Source organism: Calidris pugnax, unplaced genomic scaffold (genome assembly GCF_001431845.1).
Source record: "Calidris pugnax isolate Ruff unplaced genomic scaffold, ASM143184v1 scaffold271, whole genome shotgun sequence".
NCBI lineage: Eukaryota > Metazoa > Chordata > Aves > Charadriiformes > Scolopacidae > Calidris > Calidris pugnax.
The window spans coordinates 1,036,319-1,058,582 of NW_015091003.1; the positions used below are offsets into that span (position 1 = coordinate 1,036,319).

Sequence of the window (22,264 nt, forward strand, 5' to 3'; positions counted from 1 at the left end):
GCATGGCGCTTTCTTTAATACTAAAAATTACAAATTAATAGGATTAATAGATTTCAGAGCTTTTAAAAAAATCACGTAAAACCAGTTTTTTACCAAAAAACCCCTACATATATTTTAAATAAATTACACACTGCAAAGCCAAACTTCGGGTGCATACATACATAATAGAAGATATTTATTCTCAAATTCTGAGAATCATCAAGAGTGCATATACGACCGTTCATAAATAGATCTATACACAGTCATCTCTTCCATCCTGAATAAAACCATTGCTCACATCATCAAAGGTATTTTTTAAAAATTACACAACAGACCTATATAACCATGAGATTGACTTCGAAATGATGACAAATGACCATAAATATTTACTCGGTTTTATGTGCCTCCTAAGGGTCAAGCTTTAGGGTGCTTTTTGTCTCATTTTCAGCAGTCACAAGTACTAGAAACTTCTAAAACAAAAGCTGTTCTTCCTACAAATTCATTTGGTTGTGTGAGCCGAAACTTTAAAAATACATTAAATATCCTGAAACTCCTTCAAAATCCTAAAAGCTGGTAACAGGTTCTCTAGGGTTTGGCTAGATATTTTGATATCTTAACATACTCACAGAAACAGAACTCTGCAAGGCATACCAACAGGGACACTTGGTACAGAAATACACTCACACAGCCAGAATGCAGAGTATTTCAACTCTGGAAAAATTTCATGGGAAGTTGAGGGAAAGTAATTCATGAAAGGACTTAACAGGTCCAAAATCTACATTACTGAACCTAAGCACTACCTGCTTCAGTCCCTCCCTGCCTCTGTGTCACCTTGTCCAACCCTGCAGGAGTCACAGTGAACACTTCACTAGCTTTTTTTTTGTTTGGGACAGACACGTTGGGCCAATAAACCTCACTCTCAAAAGCTAAAGTCTTAGTGGATTTTATCTTTTTTTTCTTTTTTAATCTATCTAAAAAGATTAACAGAAAACAGCTGGCTGGCTGGGGCAGATTATTATTCCAAAAGATAAATCTTCCAAAAGATTAATTAACTTGAACCCAGATTTCACTCCTTTCCATGTAACTTGTGCAGGCAAATGATATGAGTTCTACGCTGTCAGTGCACTTTGAGATACACTCATGGGCAAGGCATTGTTTATAGTTATCTCCTGTCTTGTCTGACATCGCACCATTGCCAGGATTGCCCTCCGAAACCTGTAAAGGACAAAAAAGGGAAAGCAGAAAGATTATTAGCTGGAGAGCCAAATATAAAGAAAAACTGGGTAAGCTGGCCTTAAGTATTACAGCAGTTTTCAATTCTAGTAGAACTTAACTTAATAAACAAATGGTGTATTTGGAATTCAAAAGCACCTGAGCCTTTTTCACTTCCACATACAGGAATAAGTCAATTAAGTTCAGTGTTTCTTCTCTAACAGGGGTGACAGCAGCTTACCCCAGGACAGGGTATAGCCACGACAAAGATAAACTTATAGAATGGGAAAAAAAAAAATAAAGGGATGTTTTTTCATTGACTTGGCAGGATCAGAATAAGGTTGCCTAGACTGAAATCACAGGCTCTGCTTTTAGAGAAAGGAAGAGTGCCTCTTTGCAAAACCCAGTTCCCAGTCAGAGGCTCTGGCTTGGTTAGATCATTGACTCGGCAGGATCAGAGTAAGGTTGCCTAGGCTGAAATCACAGGCTCTGCTTCTAGAGAAAGGAAGAAGGCCTCTTTGCAAAACCCAGTTCCCAGTCAGAGGCACTGGCTTGGTTAGAACATTTGATATGCTTCCTCAAAACAGAAGAACACACTTATTTACTTTAACGAAAAGTGTCAATCCATCTTAATCAATCAGAATATGACACATCCCAAATCAAGTGAGGAAATCCACAGAAGTTACATGTCACTAAGTTGACAACACATTTGGGTCACAGTCATTAAAACCAGCGTACTGCTGATGTAACCCAAATTCCATAATGAGTCCCCTTTGAGGAACCACAAAAGGACGTTCAAAACTGTCTTACGAAAGCTTCATAAATGCATTCTCAAAAATGATGATCAAGACAATTTCTTTTAGACTTCCTGTCCAAAAGGTCATCTTTGGAAAATCAGCAGTAGTTTACGCTTTGATCTCTTCACAGATCAGTTTGTCATATGCTAGAGATGATCACACTACAGTTACGTGACACGCTAAAATCATGAGGTAGACTGCTACTAAATTAGGAGCACTTACTTTTTGTTTGCAATTACATAAATGCAGGGATTATAGAATGTGGAAGATTTTGCAAATAGAGGAGCTATGATGGCCATTGCAGGAGAAATTTTCCTTGGGTCTCCAAAGGAAGACCATAAACACACAATAGAATATGGAGACCACGCCACCAAGAACATTACAATCATCACAATAGACATCTGTAAAACAAGAGCAACAGGCACATAACCAGTATTACCTCAAGATGAAGACCTCGTAACTTAACCCCAAAAGTGCATGCACCTGTGTGAAAATACCCAGAACCACATAACAAGCTGTAAACAAGCACACCTGACAAATTTTGACAGGTTCTAATAACATCTCACTCTGGGGATTTAATAGTACCTCACACTGCCGTTAATTTTGGCATGCTGTTATTTCATTATGTAAAACCTTCCTTCATAGTCAGCACTACTGATTATGTAAAATCTGTCCATCAAAAGTTTAAATGGCCAGAGAGGATTTCACACATGAATTACGACCACCACTTCAGAGCTGGAAATGCACTGCAAGCTGTCAGCAAATCCCCTCCTTCAAACCGCAAGATACCCGAGTTGTATAATTGGTTTTGTTATCATATATATCTGAAGAGCTGCACTCTGACATCCACCAGAGGATGGCTATCCATTCCTAAGAAAAGAAAATGCTACATTTAAAAATGATCAGGTAATCAACATCATCTGAGCCGCAGAAGGTACCAACTTTTACATAAACCACCCTAGTTTGACTGCTTCCCATCTCTGTTTTCTGTTCAGGTGTAAACAACCTGAAATCTACTTTCTGACCTTGCTAGAGAAACTATGATAAGCCACTTCCCAGAAATAAAACTCTCTTTCAGAATTACCTATCCCTTTTTAAAATAGACTTGGGACACACACCAAGAAAAAGAAGTTTCAGTGTAACCTCTTTTTGCTGTCCTGGACAGCCCAAGCAGAAGGATTCTAGAAAATAGGTCCGTCTGGGATGCTATTACAAACAATAAATACAAACAGAGAGAAAAATCTAAGCCAAACAACTAACCTAATAAAAACATGTTGTAAGGCTTAACTATGTTATAGTTAAATAAAAGGAAGTAAATGTTGCAGGACACAAAGGCTCTGTGCATACACTTAAAGAACCCAGAAGCATCTGCTTGGTTTAATGAAGCATGATCACCGTGTTCAAACGTTAAACTGAGGAGATATCTGAGCAGTTGTGTCTCCTCTGCCTGCCTGCCAGAGAGAACAGCCTGGACATCTTGGGGCTCACACCCCAGAACACACCACGCCACAGCCCAAACTGAACAGCGACAAACTGGGGGTACTGGGAGAGCAGGAGAGGAATCAACCAGGAAAGAATTTTCTGGCTTTTGTCTGGGATGTGAATCTGGAATGGAAATCCCAAATTAATCAAGAGGACAAAACAAAATCACTACAAAACCAAACAAAACTGCAGGGCTCTTTGTATATACAGGATTCCCTACTGTTGTTTACCTGTACCCTTATTGAGTCTTTCAGTGATGAACAAAATGAGAAACAAGAAGTAAATGTCTGCTTTGTATGAGCTGAGGATTCTAGAAAATAGGTCCGTCTGGGATGCTATTACAAACAATAAATACAAACAGAGAGAAAAATCTAAGCCAAACAACTAACCTAATAAAAACATGTTGTAAGGCTTAACTATGTTATAGTTAAATAAAAGGAAGTAAATGTTGCAGGACACAAAGGCTCTGTGCATACACTTAAAGAACCCAGAAGCATCTGCTTGGTTTAATGAAGCATGATCACCGTGTTCAAACGTTAAACTGAGGAGATATCTGAGCAGTTGTGTCTCCTCTGCCTGCCTGCCAGAGAGAACAGCCTGGACATCTTGGGGCTCACACCCCAGAACACACCACGCCACAGCCCAAACTGAACAGCGACAAACTGGGGGTACTGGGAGAGCAGGAGAGGAATCAACCAGGAAAGAATTTTCTGGCTTTTGTCTGGGATGTGAATCTGGAATGGAAATCCCAAATTAATCAAGAGGACAAAACAAAATCACTACAAAACCAAACAAAACTGCAGGGCTCTTTGTATATACAGGATTCCCTACTGTTGTTTACCTGTACCCTTATTGAGTCTTTCAGTGATGAACAAAATGAGAAACAAGAAGTAAATGTCTGCTTTGTATGAGCTGTTCTAGAGCATAACCAGTGTACAAGCTGTGGCTCTCTCCACAGAGGATTCCTATTTAAATACAAAACAGAACACCTGTTGACAATAATGCAAAGAAAGAACCCTTTCACTTAGAGGTCAGTTTGGTGCGTAGAAAGCTTAGAAGATGCTAACTTGTGAAAAAGCAAGCAGTCCAATTCCAAAGAAGGTTACTGCTTAGCTCTAAAGCTTCAATCTTGGTTGTTTGTTTTTTTTTATTGTTTGGTGGGTTTTTTTTTTATAAATATAACTCAGTGTCTATACTGCTTAGCTATGAAGCTTCAATCTTGGTTGTTTTTTTTTTTTTTTATGGTTTGGTGTTTTTTTTTTATAAATATAACTCAGTGTCTTCAACTGCAAAACAGAAAAAATGCATTTTCTTTACACATGTGAGTCTAAATTTGTAACCGAATCCTCAGTTTCAAGCATTCTGGGAGCTCCTCAGAAGGGCAAAATTCTCAAATTATTATTTTGAGGTAAAAATACCATTTTTCAAAATCCAGCAATGAGAAAGTTTTCCGAGTGCCCTTAAGCTTGCATGGATAAGTAATTCAAAAGCATAGGTACACACTCTTCTGCCCAAATCTCTCCCATTCTTTTATCATGCCCAATCATATCTTTACGCAAAATCAAAGGAGCTAGTGAACTTCATGCTTCCTCGAGGACTTTTATATATTAAAAGAATGTCAACCTTCCAGGCAGGATGTATCATTTTATGCCATAACTCACGTTTGCTACCCTTTATGTAAGAAGGAGATAAGCTCAACAGACTGAAAAGAACAAGGGATCAGAATCACACAGCTTGGGAGCTTGGAAATGCTTTGGTTCAAATCAGAGCTGACCAATCCATTTCAGACCAGATACATCTGTGAACCTAGCAGCAAGCCTAGGGACTCTGCAGACACAAAAAGTCCTCCTGCTACATCTCTGAGATACATTTCCATGTAATGACAGAGGGCAGAGGCAAGGAAAATTCACATTGTTCCCAGTCTTCAAACTAGCAACTCATCTGGAAAGAGTATTAGGCTAAAAAGTAAAGAATCTAGTGTTTAAGTCAAGCCAAGAGTTTTCACCGTGGCTAAATTTCAGTTAATATTTTAGTACAAAAGGAAAAGGTGGGAATGTAAGAAACAGAAACGCTTAAAAGGCTGCACTGTTCCTTTGCCCCCAAGACTTTAACGCAAAAGAATATGCTTAAAACAAAATATGCCCTCATTTACCATACCTTGGTGACATCTACTTGGTCAGACCAATCTACGTTGATGCTCTCCAGGCATTTACTGCTGGCGTATTGTTTCATTGTCCGGGAAACATTGTAATAACAGTAAAACATGACTGTTAAGGGTACAACAAAATTAACAGCAATTACACTCATTGTGAAGGAAACAAAGGACCTGATAAGACAGAAAAACAAAACACAGGAACTTACAAATAGCCATCCAGGAAAAGTTACTAAAGAATTTGATACTGTGATTTGATTATGAAATTGTAAAACAAGCTTTTAAAGAATTAGGAAAATTTTCTTTAGCCTTCATTTTTTTTTATTAGCAACTATAAGTCTTGCAGTTTTCAAGTATGACTCAATTCCTGTGATTTTTCCTAGACTTGCTCTATATATTTCTATCGCTTTAAAATTTATTTTATAAATTAGGTTTCATACTTCAGAAAGAAGTTATGCTTATACAGTGGTGAATTAAACAACCTTAGCCTTCAATGAGACAGAGAATTTAAAACAAAGGGCGAAGGGGAATCTTACACATCATTTTTCCTCCAATTTACTGTGCACGTTGCTCCAGTCGGATCCGGAGCATAGCTAGCCCAGCCTACAGTAGGCATGGAAGCCCAAAAGACAGCATTTATCCAAGCAGCAAGGATCAGAGCGGCATAGCTTCGGGTGGTCATTCTTCTCCCTGTGGCCAAGCACACACAGTCACAAATGGTTGTCATCTTTTGCGTTGAACACAACATTAGAGGCACACACTGGCTTGACACTGGCCAAAACCTCCCACAACCAGAGGTTTTTCATGTGGTTCTGTATATGGATGTGGCCCTCTACAGACTGGAAACAGACAGCAAAACACACCTTATTAACAGAATAACAGCCTAATTCTGAGATTTTCACTTTCACGAGCAGTACCATCCATGCCAGCCGGATAACTTAGTTAACCAAGTCCTGTAGGATCATGCCCTAAATTCAAACTATGCCCAGCACTGTAATTAGGGAATCATTCACGAGAAAACAAAGCAATTAGATTTGTAATTCACAGAAGCACAACACGGAACCATTTTTGACCATAAGTACAGTACCTATATCAGGCCTGCAGATTGTCAGATAACGGTCGACTGCAACAACAGTAAGCAAACCAATACTGGCCATCCCAAAAAAGATATTTAAGGCAGCATAGATCTGAAATTAAAACAAACAAACAAACAGACAAATAGAATCCTTTCTGAGAAATCTTTCAAAGGTACAAGCACAAATTTGTGGACTGAAATGAAGGCACTACAATACATTACATTCAGCCAGTGTTCTCTTCCAGAAGCAAGGTACTGGAGGAAATAATTCAACACAGGCAATTTGGAGCTGGCTCATTTAAAATTAAACATTTCAAAAGCAACCTGCTTGTGTGCACATCAGAAATCCTAAAGACAATAGTCTAAGCAGCAAACAAACACCATAATTCAATGAGTAAATGTTGAGATTCAGAGATAAAGAGGTTTGTGGGGGGGCAATTCATGTTTTCAATATATGTTTAAGAAACCTGAAGAGAATTTGATTAATCAAAAAAGTTATGGCTTTAGCAAATGTGAGGTCATGAATTGTCACTCTTTCCTCTTTTGTATCACTACACTTATTTTATAGTTATGGTACACTAATTTTTGAGAGCTGGGGTTGTTCAGCCTGGAGAAGAGAAGGCTCCGGGGAGACCTTATATCAGCCTTCCAATATCTGAAGGGAGCTACAGGAGAGCTGGGGAGGGACTCTTTGTCAGGAAGTGCAGTGACAGGACAAGGGGTAATGGTTTTAAATTGAAAAAGGGGAGATTTAGATTAGATACCAGAAAGAAATTCTTTCCTGTGAGGATGGTGAGACACTGGAACAGGTTGCCCAGAGAAGCTGTGGCTGCCCCATCCCTGGAGGGGTTCAAGGCCAGGCTGGATGGGGCTTGGAGCAACCTGGTCTGGTGGGAGGTGTCCCTGCCCAGGGCAGGGGGGTTGGAACTAGATGATCTGTAAGATCCCTTCCAACTCTAACCATTCTATGATTCTATGATTTTCCCTGTTAGGCCCCATTTTGACATGTGTCAGATCAACTGCACAGAGTGACATACGCTGCAATCCCAACATGATCCAAATACATCTGGCCAGGAAGGATGACTGGGAGGGCTGTGTTGCCACTAGCACCCCAGAAATTTAGAGCCCCATGCCAGCCCACATGCCATCACCGGTTATAATAGAACCAGGTGACATTCAACCATCTCAGTTCACAGGACTCATTTGGTTTAGGTTGACACGAGATGTGCTTCAAGTGATCTCACCTCCCAAAGCATGGGTAGTGAGATTTCACATCAACTCACTGCAAGACAGTCTAGATTCGAAGATGTTAAAAGTGAGGCTTCCTGCCAAACTGTGACTGAACTTTGAGCTTGAAATCACAGTGTATATAAAGATCCACAGTGTACAGGGTTGCTAATCTTTCCCTTGAGTCACATTTTCAGTATATGCCTTCACATTACTACTCATTTTCCTGGGCGCTTAAGCCCAACAGTCTTTTAAAAAAGTAGATTTAAATCACAGTACCCAGTGAGTGAAGGGCACCATCTCTCTGTTATGGAAGCATACTTCTTCAGTCGGTCTATTTTTAAAAACAGTTATAAAAACTAGGCTAAATCTTTAATAGAGACCAATAGCCTTCATTTTGGATAACCTAATAGTCCCATCCAAAAGAACATGTATTTTCCAAGCAGAGCTCACTAAGATCTGTCAAGCTCGTAATCAAAACAGCAGCCAGACCCGAAGTCTTTTAACTATCAAATAAGCCACCAAACGTGCATGCGCTGCTGTAACCTTTTTCATTTGGGGATTTAATTTCCTAAGCCGCCTTAAAGCTATTTTAAAATCTCTAGTTGATATATATAAGGTTACATTTTAATGTTTTCAGATTATAAATAAAAGTTTATTATGACATTCACACAAAACCCTACATCCAGAAACCGTTGACATTACAGAACATCAGCTGCAGGTCTAGAGTCAAGTTTTTTGCATCTCCATCTTACCTCTTGAACGTACTAATATCAAATAGGGCTACTACTTATTCCTCTGTTTGCTTTGAAGCGCTCAGAACTTTCTCTCAGACTGAACTGCAATACCTGGCATCCCGTATGTCCGAATTTCCAGCTTCCATGCAGGTCTGAGGCAGCAGACATGGGGTAACCAATGCCACTGACACCAATGTCAGTAAAAGCCAAGTTGATAATAATCGCGTTGGTTGCCGTCCGCAGCTCTTTGTACTTAACGAAGATGCCCAACACAACAATGTTACTGAAAATGCTTATCACTCCTGCAGAAACAGAAAAAGGGACTCTTTAAAAAAAGATGCACACCAGCCACTAATATACATGGAGAAGAAAATGCAGCCCACGGTAATATCTAAACAAGCATTGTAATATCCCAAACAAGCTCTATTTTCAGTCAAATGCAATTTTGCAAAGAGGACAGACACAGAAAAGCTTTTGCAATGAGGCAACTTCACTAAGGGCCAGAGGTGGAGTGTTTTGCTGAACCTGGGACTTCTCATGCAATGACAACAAGCACAGCACAAATTCCAAAGCATCTGAGACTACAATTCAAACACTCCAGCCACAGAGTACAGTGCTGTCTTCCACAGCAAAAAAAATGGTGACTGGTTAAAATAAGCAAGGCTTATGATTCACCTGGTCTAGCAGAAGGTCCCTGCCACCACCTGAGATCTTCCTTTCTCAGTGGAGAGTTTCCACTGTGCATTCAGGCAATAATCCTGGGCAAAAAGAATATATAAGCTTTGACTATGCTCCCACTATCCCAGCCAGACTAACTCCCCTCTCTGCTCATGAGGTCCCAATTCTTTGCCAGCGTCAGAGTGGGCTCAGGTTGCTGCAAATTGTATGTTCTAGGCCTTGTCAAGCAGTCTGGTGGAGGCTGTGGAGTCCCCTTCTCTGGAGATCCTCAAACCCCGCCTGGATGCCGTCCTGAGTGATGTGCTCTGGGCACCCCTGCTTTGGCAGGGGAGTTGGACTGGATGGTCTCTAGAAGGTCCCATCCAACTCTGACAATTCCATGATTCCGTGACCCTCACAGCCTGCCACACTGCCATGGCTGGAACTGCACCAGAGCTATTTCCTCCACCCGTGACAAGCTCTAGAGCTGAGTAAAAGCCAGGGTAAAAGTCCAGCTCTGCACTGGACTCATTCCTGCCTCACTAACTGTGTATTTTTAAACCTCTTTGGTCTGGCTTGACTTCAGCTGTGTCTGAAGTCTATTGTTAGCCAACACAAGAAATAGGCAGTGGACAAAGAACTGTAATAAAGAAATACAGTAATAAAGTTAAAATGTACATTCACCTCACTTCACGTCCGACCCCTCTGAAATTTGCTTTGGACTTAATGCTCTTCGAGGTGCCCAGGATGCTCCTCAGGACCCTGTGCATCAGTGCACTTTTCCTGATCCTGGTGACCTATATGAAAACCTCCAGCTCTTTCTTTTCTCCTTCTGTTCCTCCTTCCTAGCTAAGTCCCACCACATGGCTCTTGGCCACTTTACATGGCATTCCTTCAAAACAGGGGGTTGGTTTGTTGTGGTTTTAATCTCTTCAGACTGTAGCCACTGTAATAAAGAAATACAGTAATAAAGTTAAAATGTACATTCACCTCACTTCACGTCCGACCCCTCTGAAATTTGCTTTGGACTTAATGCTCTTCGAGGTGCCCAGGATGCTCCTCAGGACCCTGTGCATCAGTGCACTTTTCCTGATCCTGGTGACCTATATGAAAACCTCCAGCTCTTTCTTTTCTCCTTCTGTTCCTCCTTCTTAGCTAAGTCCCACCGCATGGCTCTTGGCCACTTCACATGGCACTCCTTCAAAACAGGGGGTTGGTTTGTTGTGGTTTTAATCTCTTCAGACTGTAGCCTGTTGCAGAGATATCCAGAACAAACTCCCATCTTCTCAACTTTTACTAACCCACTACTAATAAACAGCTAATCAGGTTAAAAACTCCCCCTTGAACCTTGTCAGAGAAGGACTTACAGCTCTTATCAATAAAATGGAGAATTCCAACACGTTCAAGCAAACGTAGTCATTAAAAAAAATTAACTTGTAAGGAACAACAGAAATTTGTAAGTTGTTCATAGATCCCCTAGTCTGGCATGGCTGTTACAGTACCCCTGAACCAAATCCTAAACTTACAAACACTTGTATAGCCCAGGCACCTTAAATTACAAGTGCATAGTGGAATGTTATTTCAGTAGAAGTCCAACAACACATTATCCATGGAAATGCCCCCAAAATATTTTTTTTTAATTTATGGATACTGGTATAGCCTGGGCACCTTAAATTACAAGTGCATAGTGGAATGTTACTTTTGGTAGAAGTCCAACAACACATTATCCATGGAAATGCCCCCAGAATATTTTTTTTTTTAATTTATTTAAAAATACTATAGTTTCCACCATCACCACTCTGAGGCATAATTCTGTAAGGAGCTTGAGTGAACGGCTGTCATACTGAATGTGGACTTCCAAAAGCAGACCCATCTTCTTTCACAGCCACTGCCCATCCTGCTCCAGTCCCCTGGCAATCCATCACCCCCACTGATGGGATTTCTGCTCCTCTATTGGCTCCACCAAAAACCTGACACACGGCAGCTGAGCTTTGGCTGACGTGCCTCTGTGGCAAGGGCACTAAGGTTTTTAAGTATTGCACAATGTTCTTCCACCTCTGTCACTGTCAATGCTGCAGCACAGAGCTAAAAATCTGTACTGTCAGTTTACAGTCAGCCTACAAACACGCTGCAGTTCTAACAACAACCTCCCATCAGCAGGGTCAGAAAACCTGAGGGTGAGAATCAGTTGCAAGCGCTTCGGCTCTACAGCTCAATTTTGAAGACTTCACCTGGTACTGATATGGAAATCCCTTCAAATCATGGAAAGTCCTGTAGGAATCCATAGATTTCTAAATACGAGCACACACCCCAGCACATCAAACCAGGGCAGACATTTCTAGTGCTGAACACACATCAGGAGTACCACCTGGACCACAGCTCAGCGAGAGCCACTACCTTAATACCAGCACAGATAGGAAAACGGGCAGAAGGAAAGCCAGTGCAATCATAACTTACATAAAATATAACAATGGTGATACTTAGGATAACGGACACTAGGGACAACACCAATTCTTCAGCTTTTATGGCGTTCCTCCTTTTCAATTATGTAACTCAGTATGGTACTTTTTAAATTATACTTGAAACTTACATAAGGAGTTTGACTGCAACATTTTATTAATCAGTACCACTCTCCCACACCACAGAAACTCTCTTAACAGATTCAGTAATTTTAAAATCCAATGAGCCAAAATTATAATTAGTTCCTAGCTATCTCTCTTTCCATCCTCTTTTTAAAACCACCAAGCATGTTTGTTCTCAGGTGCAAGTCTCCTGCTCAGTACATAAAATTACATTACAGGCAATGTTGGAGGTGCATAACCACATCGATGCCATCAGCTGTCATATTCATATATTCACACATTTCAGAAATCACCCTGCGATGCTGTGAGAGCCCCTAAAAGGAACAAAAGCAGGGAGATGGGGATCTGATCTGAAACCCACACCACAGCAGAAGTACTTGCCAGCTCTCCCATTGACAGGTAGCAAGTCATCTCTTGGGAGAGAGGGAGCAAAATAGAATTACAAGTTTATAAAATGGTACAAGCTTCTTATGAGGCATGCTCTGACAGATATTACAGCTACCAAGAACAAAATCAGAAATAACAGGATTGTAAACTTATTTCCTCAGGGTGAAGGAGGGATCCTGATAGACACACTTAAATTCTGTGCCAAATCTTAAGAGCCCAATCTTAAAATGAAGGGGGGAAGGCAGGAAGGAACCAAACCAAACCATGGAAGAGAAGGTGAAAATTGCAAGATGCAGAGGATTTCTGCTCCTCTATTCCCAGCAGAAATGAGATTTCTGCTCCTTTATTGGCTCCACCAAAAACCTGACACACGGCAGCTGAGCTTTAGCTGACGTGCCTCTGTGGCAAGGGCACTAAGGTTTTTAAGTATTGCACAATGTTCTTCCACCTCTGTCACTGTCAATGCTGCAGCACAGAGCTAAAAATCTGTACTGTCAGTTTACAGTCAGCCTACAAACACGCTGCAGTTCTAACAACAACCTCCCATCAGCAGGGTCAGAAAACCTGAGGGTGAGAATCAGTTGCAAGCGCTTCGGCTCTACAGTTCAATTTTGAAGACTTCACCTGGTACTGATATGGAAATCCCTTCAAATCATGGAAAGTCCTGTAGGAATCCATAGATTTCTAAATACGAGCACACACCCCAGCACATCAAACCAGGGCAGACATTTCTAGTGCTGAACACACATCAGGAGTACCACCTGGACCACAGCTCAGCGAGAGCCACTACCTTAATACCAGCACAGATAGGAAAACGGGCAGAAGGAAAGCCAGTGCAATCATAACTTACATAAAATATAACAATGGTGATACTTAGGATAACGGACACTAGGGACAACACCAATTCTTCAGCTTTTATGGCGTTCCTCCTTTTCAATTATGTAACTCAGTATGGTACTTTTTAAATTATACTTGAAACTTACATAAGGAGTTTGACTGCAACATTTTATTAATCAGTACCACTCTCCCACACCACAGAAACTCTCTTAACAGATTCAGTAATTTTAAAATCCAATGAGCCAAAATTATAATTAGTTCCTAGCTATCTCTCTTTCCATCCTCTTTTTAAAACCACCAAGCATGTTTGTTCTCAGGTGCAAGTCTCCTGCTCAGTACATAAAATTACATTACAGGCAATGTTGGAGGTGCATAACCACATCGATGCCATCAGCTGTCATATTCATATATTCACACATTTCAGAAATCACCCTGCGATGCTGTGAGAGCCCCTAAAAGGAACAAAAGCAGGGAGATGGGGATCTGATCTGAAACCCACACCACAGCAGAAGTACTTGCCAGCTCTCCCATTGACAGGTAGCAAGTCATCTCTTGGGAGAGAGGGAGCAAAATAGAATTACAAGTTTATAAAATGGTACAAGCTTCTTATGAGGCATGCTCTGACAGATATTACAGCTACCAAGAACAAAATCAGAAATAACAGGATTGTAAACTTATTTCCTCAGGGTGAAGGAGGGATCCTGATAGACACACTTAAATTCTGTGCCGAATCTTAAGATCCCAATCTTAAAATGAAGGGGTAAGGCAGGAAGGAACCAAACCAAACCAGGGAAGAGAAGGTGAAAATTGCAAAGCTTATATTCTTTCAAAATAAAAAAAAAACACTAAAATAAATTAATAATAGAGAAAAAAAATGTTGCTGGGAGCAAAATCTAAGAAAGAAGATGGACTCCATCTTGAACAAAGTCAGAAAAAAAACATATAGATTCAAGAAATGCTCTTTTCTCTGTTTCTGAGAATCAAGTCAAGTAAAAGAACAGTCTCTCCAGGCCGCAGTTTAGCAGTGCCCAACAAAGCTGGCGAAGGGTCTAGAGAACAAGTCCTATGAAGAGCGGCTGAGGGAGCCTGGATTGTTCAGCCTGGAGAAAAGGAGGCTGAGGGGAGACCTTCTTGTGCTCTACAACTACCTGAAAGAAGGGTGTAGAGAGGTGGGGGACAGTCTCTTCTCCCAAGTAGCTAGCAATAGGATAAGAGGAAATGGATTCAAGTTGCAGCAGGGGAGGTTTAGTTGGAAAATTGGGAAAAGCTAGAAATAGCACAAGAGGAAATGGATTCAAGTTGCACCAGGGGAGGTTTAGTTGGAAAATTGGGAAAAATTTCTTCACCAAAAGGGCTGTCAAGCATTAGAAAAGGCTGCCCAGGGAAGGGGTTGAGTCATCATCCCTGGAGGTGTTTAAAAGATTTGTAGATGTGGCACTTAGGGACACGGTTTAGTGGTGGACTTGGGTTAATGGTTGGACTCGATTAATCATCTTAAAGGTCTTTTCCAACCCAAATGATTCTACGATTTAGAGGGCAGTGAGTGTAGACCAAGCCCACGACTTTCAGTAACGTGAAATCATCAGCTGGGATGAGCTCGTGTCATTCAGAAGAAGCACATGGATGTGGCCCCTTGGCCTGTGAAACATCATAGGGTTAGATGACTATTACCGTATTTCTTTAACTAAACCTTGCAGTTTTGTGAGGATGAAGATAAAAACCTCATGACATGATAAAGAGCAGAAAAATTTCTTATTTTCCTTCTTCACAGGGAAGCAATGAAAACTAAGGGCAGACCAAATGCAAATACAAGCCCTGCCAGAGTTAAGCAAGACAGATGGGTAGTGGCATCAAAACAATGACAGTTAGATCTGTGTTTAACATGGAAGTTGGCATTTTTAAATGATACCAGAGCATTTCACCATTATAAGCTGAAGGATATCCATGACTCAGTATTGCTCCCTGCAGCCCAAGTATCCCTGTTGTCATCACTAAAATGAATATACTGACCACCTTAGACTGCAGTACTTAACAATTTCCTCTTCCTCAGAAAGCAAAGGGGAAAAGAATTCAAACCTTTAAAAAAGCAGCATAATGATGAGTGCTGGACTTTATTCTTCTCAGACATCTGCTTATTAACACAGCTTAAATTTTCCAGATGTGAGATTTGCTGCAGTAAGGTGTTTGCAAAGCAAACAATTATACTTTCAAAGATGTTATAGACCTTACTGTCAAAAACTTTCCTCATTACAAAAGCAAAGTCCAAGCTACAGGTGAAAGATTTACTAGACTCCCTCAATTATAATAAGGAAAAAAAAAAAGAAAACAAAAAAAAGTCACCAGAAAGTAATCCAACTTTTTTTTTTTCCAAAGACATTTAATTTCCACGCAAGATTAAGGAAGAAGATCTGGGTTGACTCTAGCTAATCCCATTGATTACCTATGATAACTTTGATCTCTAACACCAGGTAGTCAAAGTATCCGAAAAGACCATCTTGTTACATACAATGTAATCAATTTTAATTAAAATATAACAAGTATCATGCATATTTGCAGCCCTTAATAGGTTCAGCTACCTTGAAATAGTGTGGTAGTACTGCAGACTGTATCTAGCCTTCCAATACATGACCATCATCCATCTCTACAGCTTCTTAATAAGTCTATTGATCTGTGTAGCTCTTCTACCAATTTCTCTAAAAAGCTGAAATTACTGCCTTTGCATTCAAAAATACCCTCTATACCAGAATAGCAATTTGATACCATTTCAAACAGATATGCTCAATAAAACGTGACTATCTTCAATACTATTTCATATAAACCTGAGGTATGTTAATATTTTGAAGTATTTTAAAAGCTTATTATAACATAGAAAATGTATGGTACAGTTTATGAATAAAGGATCTATAAACTGATTTAATTTTCCATAATAAAGGCATAGAAAATCTGTTTTTAAACACGGTATGTTTCAGGTTTTGGTCAAGTTGATATTTCATTGCTATAGCACTCAATGCTGCAGAAAAACATCACTGACTCAGTTGTGGTTATAACAATGAGAACGTTTTCAAGGGAAAAATAATAATAATTTCATAATCATTCCATTTTAGCCAAAAGCCACTGCAGTCACAGGGAATGAACACGATGTCAAGCCTTCCAGCGTGCTTCTTCTAACATGTGTCATCGGTAAAAAATACAGCTGCAACTGGAGTCTGCTCTTCTCTGATTAATGACCAGCTCCCTCCCTCCAAGTCACATTCCAACCCTTCCCCTTACATCCCCCCAACAGACACCCGCTCACATGCTCAGACTACACATATATTACTATGAACATGTGGCCCAGGAGAAATCTCAAGATAGCTTTGAGAGCATCGTAGAAAAATGCAAGATGTGACAGCTATGTCCTATTTTCAGCTCTTTTGCAAGCTGGCAGAAATTAATTCTCACTCTCTTCTATAATTACGTATCAACAAAATATATATATTTTTTTTTTTTCGAGACACAACACTGCCTTCAAATATAGAGCAGAAAACTTAGATGTTTCTGCACGCTTCAGATGTTTCTGCACACTTCAGTCACCCTGCCGATTGCCAGCTCGTCAGTAAGCTATGGAGAAAAGCCAACAGATATTTGTGTAATAGAAAATGAAATGCCATCACTGTTACTACACAAAAATGAGCATTCAGATCTACAGTTCTATTTTGAAAAAGTTACAGAACAATTTTCCAGTGCCCATACCTGCTGTTATTAAGTAAGCTGCGACTATGTTGTGTTCAGTCTGTGTAAAGGCTGAATGAGCTTCGTTGCCACCTCCTGAGGAATTGGATGAATCATTCCAATGCATTTTGGGCAAAAGAGACTGTCCTCTGTCCTCTGCCATAATTCATCAGGACGACGAAACAACAAAACCCTGTCAGGCAAATTGTTTCATTATTCAACGGAACAATTTAAAAAAAAAAAAAGGGAGGTGGGGTGAGTTCCCCCCACCACTGACAGCCTCCAAGCACGATTTAACTGGACTAAAGTGCAAAGAAGTTTACACTCCCAATCTATGCAGGAGATTGTTAATTAAAACAAAGAGCAGCACAGAACTGAGTACATTTCCAAAAGTATGCTTAAACTTCATTCTTACTGCTAAAGAGATTAACTGTCACATGCCCCCAAACTTTCTCCTTCAAACCTCTTGTGCAACGCTTCGGAAACCTCAACAAAAGTTGGCTCAGGTCAGTTGGTCATCAGCCTGGTTTGGAAGTAATTCCCATCATCACAGCAAACACACAAAACCACAGCACAACGTAAAGACACCAACATAAATTTCTTTAAAAAGCAGGATACGCTTACTCTAAAGTCCACCCCTTCAAATCCTTAAAAACCCGCTTCTTCAAGATTCTTAGTATGATTTAAACTCTGAAGCTGACACAGACACAAGAATAACACAGTCTAGTATTTTCTGAAGTGAAGCATGACTTTCAGAAAACTCAACTGCTACATTTTTAAAATAGCCCAGTCTACAGAAAATGATTGTTGAATATTGAATTGATTGTTGAAAAGTCTGAACACCCTCCCTCTCCCAAACACACACACATAAGCTTATTTTGGGCAATTTTTCCTAAGCATGTTACTGGACAGAAAAGTATTAGGCATTTTCCAAAACCTCAAGAAGCAGAAGCTCACATTTTCTTCTCTTCAATGTTGAGGTAGCGGCCCACCAAAATAAACATCTTTTACAAAATCCTGCATAAATAGTAGCTGCAATAAACCCTTGCCCAAAGGGCTTATATACAGTCTCAGTATAAGCTGATACATACTTTGAAGTCTATCAAAGGTGTTTCCCACCAGTTTTTGGTACAGTTTCATACTGGGTATAAAAGTGAGAAGGATGAGAGCAACCAGTGGTGCTTCAGTTGCCTGTGGTTCACAGGCAGCTCCTAGGCTCGGGCTGTGTCTTCTGAGCAGCAATAAGGTGTAGTGACAGGGGTGTCATCAAGGAATAAGGCCATCCCATAGAAAGGAAGGATACCTGAAGAGCTCTCCCTTCTCTAATCCATGGAACAGTCACAGAGCATTCCCTCCCACGCCTCAGACATCCTGCGTCTTTCACCCAACTGCATCTCAAGGTAAGAAGATTTTCCATGACATTTAGTCGTCGTTACTACAGATGAGCACGTGTCACCATGTTCTACCAGCAAACACTTTCTTTAATGCCACAGATCTACATTCATTCTTAAAAATTCTCCGGGTACTTGTGTTATTACAGCATTTTTCCTGTCAGAAGAGGATTAGGCAGGAACAGGGTGGGAGGGTTCTGAAAGGAAAGATGATCTGTTTGGCAATGAAGCCACTTCCCTAATGCCCCACAGTACTGCCTCCAGAGAGAAAAGGAGAGTGATAATTTGATCTCTTTGCTTTCCTCCCCTGAAACTTTGGCAAGATTTTCAATAGCATCTCAGATCTTGCAGCTTCCACAGAAGCCAGAGTTTGAAATGCTGAATGTCTCGGGAAAGCAAAGCATTAGTATTTATATTCAGATAGGATTCCAGACCTAGAGGAGCAGTTAATGAGACCATATAGACTTTATACATACTTGTTGGTCAAAATGCAATTTTCTAATATGTGCAGTCCATCCTATGTACCATCACATTTTCTCCATCTCCTCTTCTTTTACATTTGGCTAATTTTACAGCAACAGGAATTGCGAGAAAAAAGTCAAAATTAAAGGCAGACATTACTTACCATTAACCTAAAAGTAATCTTTTCTAGAACAAAGCCAATAAAGATGAAGCAAAGACTTAAAGTACACAAATAATCCAGAAAGCTGGAACCACAGCTCCTAAGCCAGATACAACATGGCTTATCACATTGCTTTTTAATACTGGCATGGCATAAGAAAAAAAAATAAAAATAAAAAACCTCAGGCTGTTTTTACCCTCCAATAACAGACATTATCACTTGTGTCAACAGGGCTCTACAGAACCTCAAGTGATGTTTTTCCTTCCTGCTTGTTGCAGATCAGTAGCAACAAAATGCAATTTCTATTCAAGTCCATTCTCCAGTTTGTAAGTGTCTGTATAGATACGGGGCAATGCAAAACTCATCACAAGGTTTGGCAAGTTGCTTCCAGTTATGTTCAAGTGTACTTTAATCCACAAGTGATAAGAGTAGAGAAACTTACCGTTTGAATTTAAAAATTAAAAAAAACCCAACAAACCAACAAACCAAACAAAACCTCTTTCCTATTTCCAGTGGTAACCGCTAAAAAAAACCAGAACAAAACCAAACCCTCCCACGTTTATTAAGCACATCAACACCAGAGGCCTCTATAATGCAGAACTTCCCTTTAATCTTATTTTCAGAACATGCAAATGCTTCATCCCCAATGGAAAATAAATTAATCAATTACTCCTTCCCCCTGAAACTTTTACTATATTTAAACTGTTGATTAGAAAAGCTTCACTCTGAACTAAAGAGATTCTCAGCTGACTGAAGGAAACACCCTGAAAAAGATATGAATCAGCAAAGCTTTTTTACTTGCCATACTTCATGTCGTAGCTATGTTGTTTTTTTTTTTTAAAAGGGGATGATGTGGTTTCTTGCCAAGACAATGCTTTGCACAACTGCAAACACCTTTGCAGCGGTGTGTCTGTGACTATCCAGCATTGCTTGAGGCAAACATCCGTAGCTTAGTGTCTCTGCTAGAGAAAATCCTTTCTGTTCTTCAACAGCCAGTGCTGCAGACATAATACATTAAAATAGCCCAATTATTTTCTGGACTTCATCAAATTTCTGTCAAAGCAACATGGCAAATCTATGGGCCATATTGAAGCATTCTAGCCCAACAATTCCACAAAACACAAGGAGAAAAAAGAAACCCAGGGGCACTAAAGCCATTCTCAACGGGTAACAATTTAAGCTTTGCAACACAAAGTAGATCCCACATAGAAAAAAAAAAATAATCAGAATTTTAGTGTGGAAGCACAAAAGGCTGAAGGTTTCGTAAATACTTCTAAGCAATCTGACACGAGTGATTTACCAGCTGCCATTTTTAAAAGGTGTGCACCAAAGTGCCATTGAGAGCCTACAGTGCCACTGACATTTCTGCCAGGGGGCTGGGGAGCCCACCTTTCCTCTTGACTGCAGAAAAAGCCTCGGGTATCTGCAAGCTCATACACAAAACTCAAACCGTTCACTTACGAGGATGAGGAGCACGGTGACAGGATCACAGGTAAGATTCGAATTAAAAGTTCAAGGTAGGGATGGAGGAGACATATAAAATTAGGGAACCTGTATTTTAGTTCATCGCAGCATTACACTGTAGACAAGACACGTTGTCTTAATTTTTTTAAGACGCTGAATTTTCATCTATTAATATTATATTAATGCAATTACTTGCATAAGAAGGGCAGGGTCATGCCATGGCACAGAGAAGGCAGAACAGGGATAGGATGGGTCCTGCCACAACTGAACACCATTATTCTCCAGAAGAAAGGGAGGGAAGACATCACCACATCTCCAGATACCACATCCTCATATGGCAGCTCATTCCACACCTGATCACTAGGACGTTCTTCCATCAGCATCTGAACATCCTGCAACCTCCACAAAAATCCAAGATTGTAAATTTACCCTGGATATTTGTGTTAATCCCATCCAACGTTGTTTGTATCCGTCGGGCATGCCATAATGCTCCTCACGCATTTCTCAGCTGGGATTGCAATCAAGAGGCCAATCTTCCCTCTAAAGCTGCAATGGATATTGTTCTTAATCTCCTCTGCACACAAACAGAAAAGTCTTTGCTTTGGCCTTGCAACAGCTTCAGGCTGACTCACTGCTCCATCTGCTGTGAGAATCAAAGCATAGGCTTCTTGCCCTCGGCTGCAAGACAGTACTTCATGGAATTGAAACACCAGCTGTCACATCGTGAAATGTAAAGGTGATGGCAGCAAAGTCTTCTGATATCCTGGGAGAAAATATGTCCCTAAAGCATGCAGTGTGAATAGCAAAGCAGAGGTGTATGAGTGAGGACTGTGTTGTATCAGTCTTCCAAAGCCAGAAGAATAAGGAAAGATCTAACTCGGCTACCCAGATCCAGCTACTGAAGCATCAGTGAAGAAATACAACACAGCAGAGGGTGCAATTACAAGTATGACAAAAGTAGTGACAGGTCCAGCGCCACTGCAGGTTGGTGTTGTTCAACTGCCACGTGGTGTGCCAGAGATCCAACGTCTTCCATAGGATTTTGTCTGAAGGGCAATTCTACAATGCCTCAAGTCAGAGCCCTAACTCGCTTAGACCTGGCAATCCACAGCAACAAAAGTCTAAACATCTTCAGAGGTCTGGATTTAACTGACCTGGGTAAAGCCAAGTCTGTAGCAATATCAGAAAAACAATCCATATCCCTCCATTCCTGATTGTGCTGCGGTTGAACAGGGGACTCAGTTTCTTCTCACAAAAGCAGATCTAGCACAAATTCCAGTGTTTTTTGGTTTGCATTTTTAAGACTTAAGAACATTTTAATCTGTTATCTTGCGCAGCATCTGTTCAGACTTCACTGAACTCTTGGACATTTGTTTTGCTCCCTTGTTTCAAGTTTTGCTCCAGAGACTATTCAAACTGGTTCAGATGACTAGTTACTGTCCAATCCTGGCACTGACAAATTACCCGTTTCTTTGTTAAACATAAGGCTAATATAACTCATTTGCCTGCTATTGCATTCGTTAATTAACAAGTATAACAGTATGATCAGTTCTGAAACGTACTTCTTTCCACATTGAACAAGATGTTCAAAATACTTTCATGTAGATTATTCTACAGATCCCTTTCAAGAGCGCTTGGTACGACAGTCTGTGAATGGACTCCTGGCTCTGGATGAAATTCAGGGAATAAAATAATTCTTACTTTATTTCCACAGCTGAAGAATAGAGAGGCACTCTGTTCTTCTCCATCCTTAAGAGGAGGCAGTTACTAGCTTTTCAACAACCCTCATAATGCATCCCATTAAAGAGACCAAAGACTTGTGCAGCTTTTTTTGTGTCTTTTTTAAGCAATACTTAACTGAAAGCAGTGTGTGCAGAGGAGCCCCATGATGGGCTCACTAATCATAGCCCTACACTAGCTCAGAGCACCACAGAGGGGCAATGCCAGGACAC

The 22,264-nt window shown here is 40.4% G+C and overlaps 1 protein-coding gene across 1 annotated transcript; it reads right to left on the bottom strand.

The window, feature by feature from the left end:
• Positions 1-144: 144 nt before the first annotated feature.
• Positions 145-22,153, bottom strand: RRH (retinal pigment epithelium-derived rhodopsin homolog). The gene is made up of 8 exons (XM_014955587.1): positions 20,742-22,153; positions 16,857-17,028; positions 8,773-8,963; positions 6,710-6,809; positions 6,159-6,312; positions 5,628-5,796; positions 2,211-2,389; positions 145-1,194 (listed from the first exon to the last, which is right to left on the bottom strand). Exons 2-8 carry the CDS (start codon positions 16,996-16,998, stop codon positions 1,089-1,091), a joined length of 1,041 nt encoding a protein of 346 aa, XP_014811073.1. The 5' UTR covers positions 16,999-17,028; positions 20,742-22,153; the 3' UTR covers positions 145-1,088.
• Between the last annotated feature and the right edge of the window lie 111 nt (positions 22,154-22,264).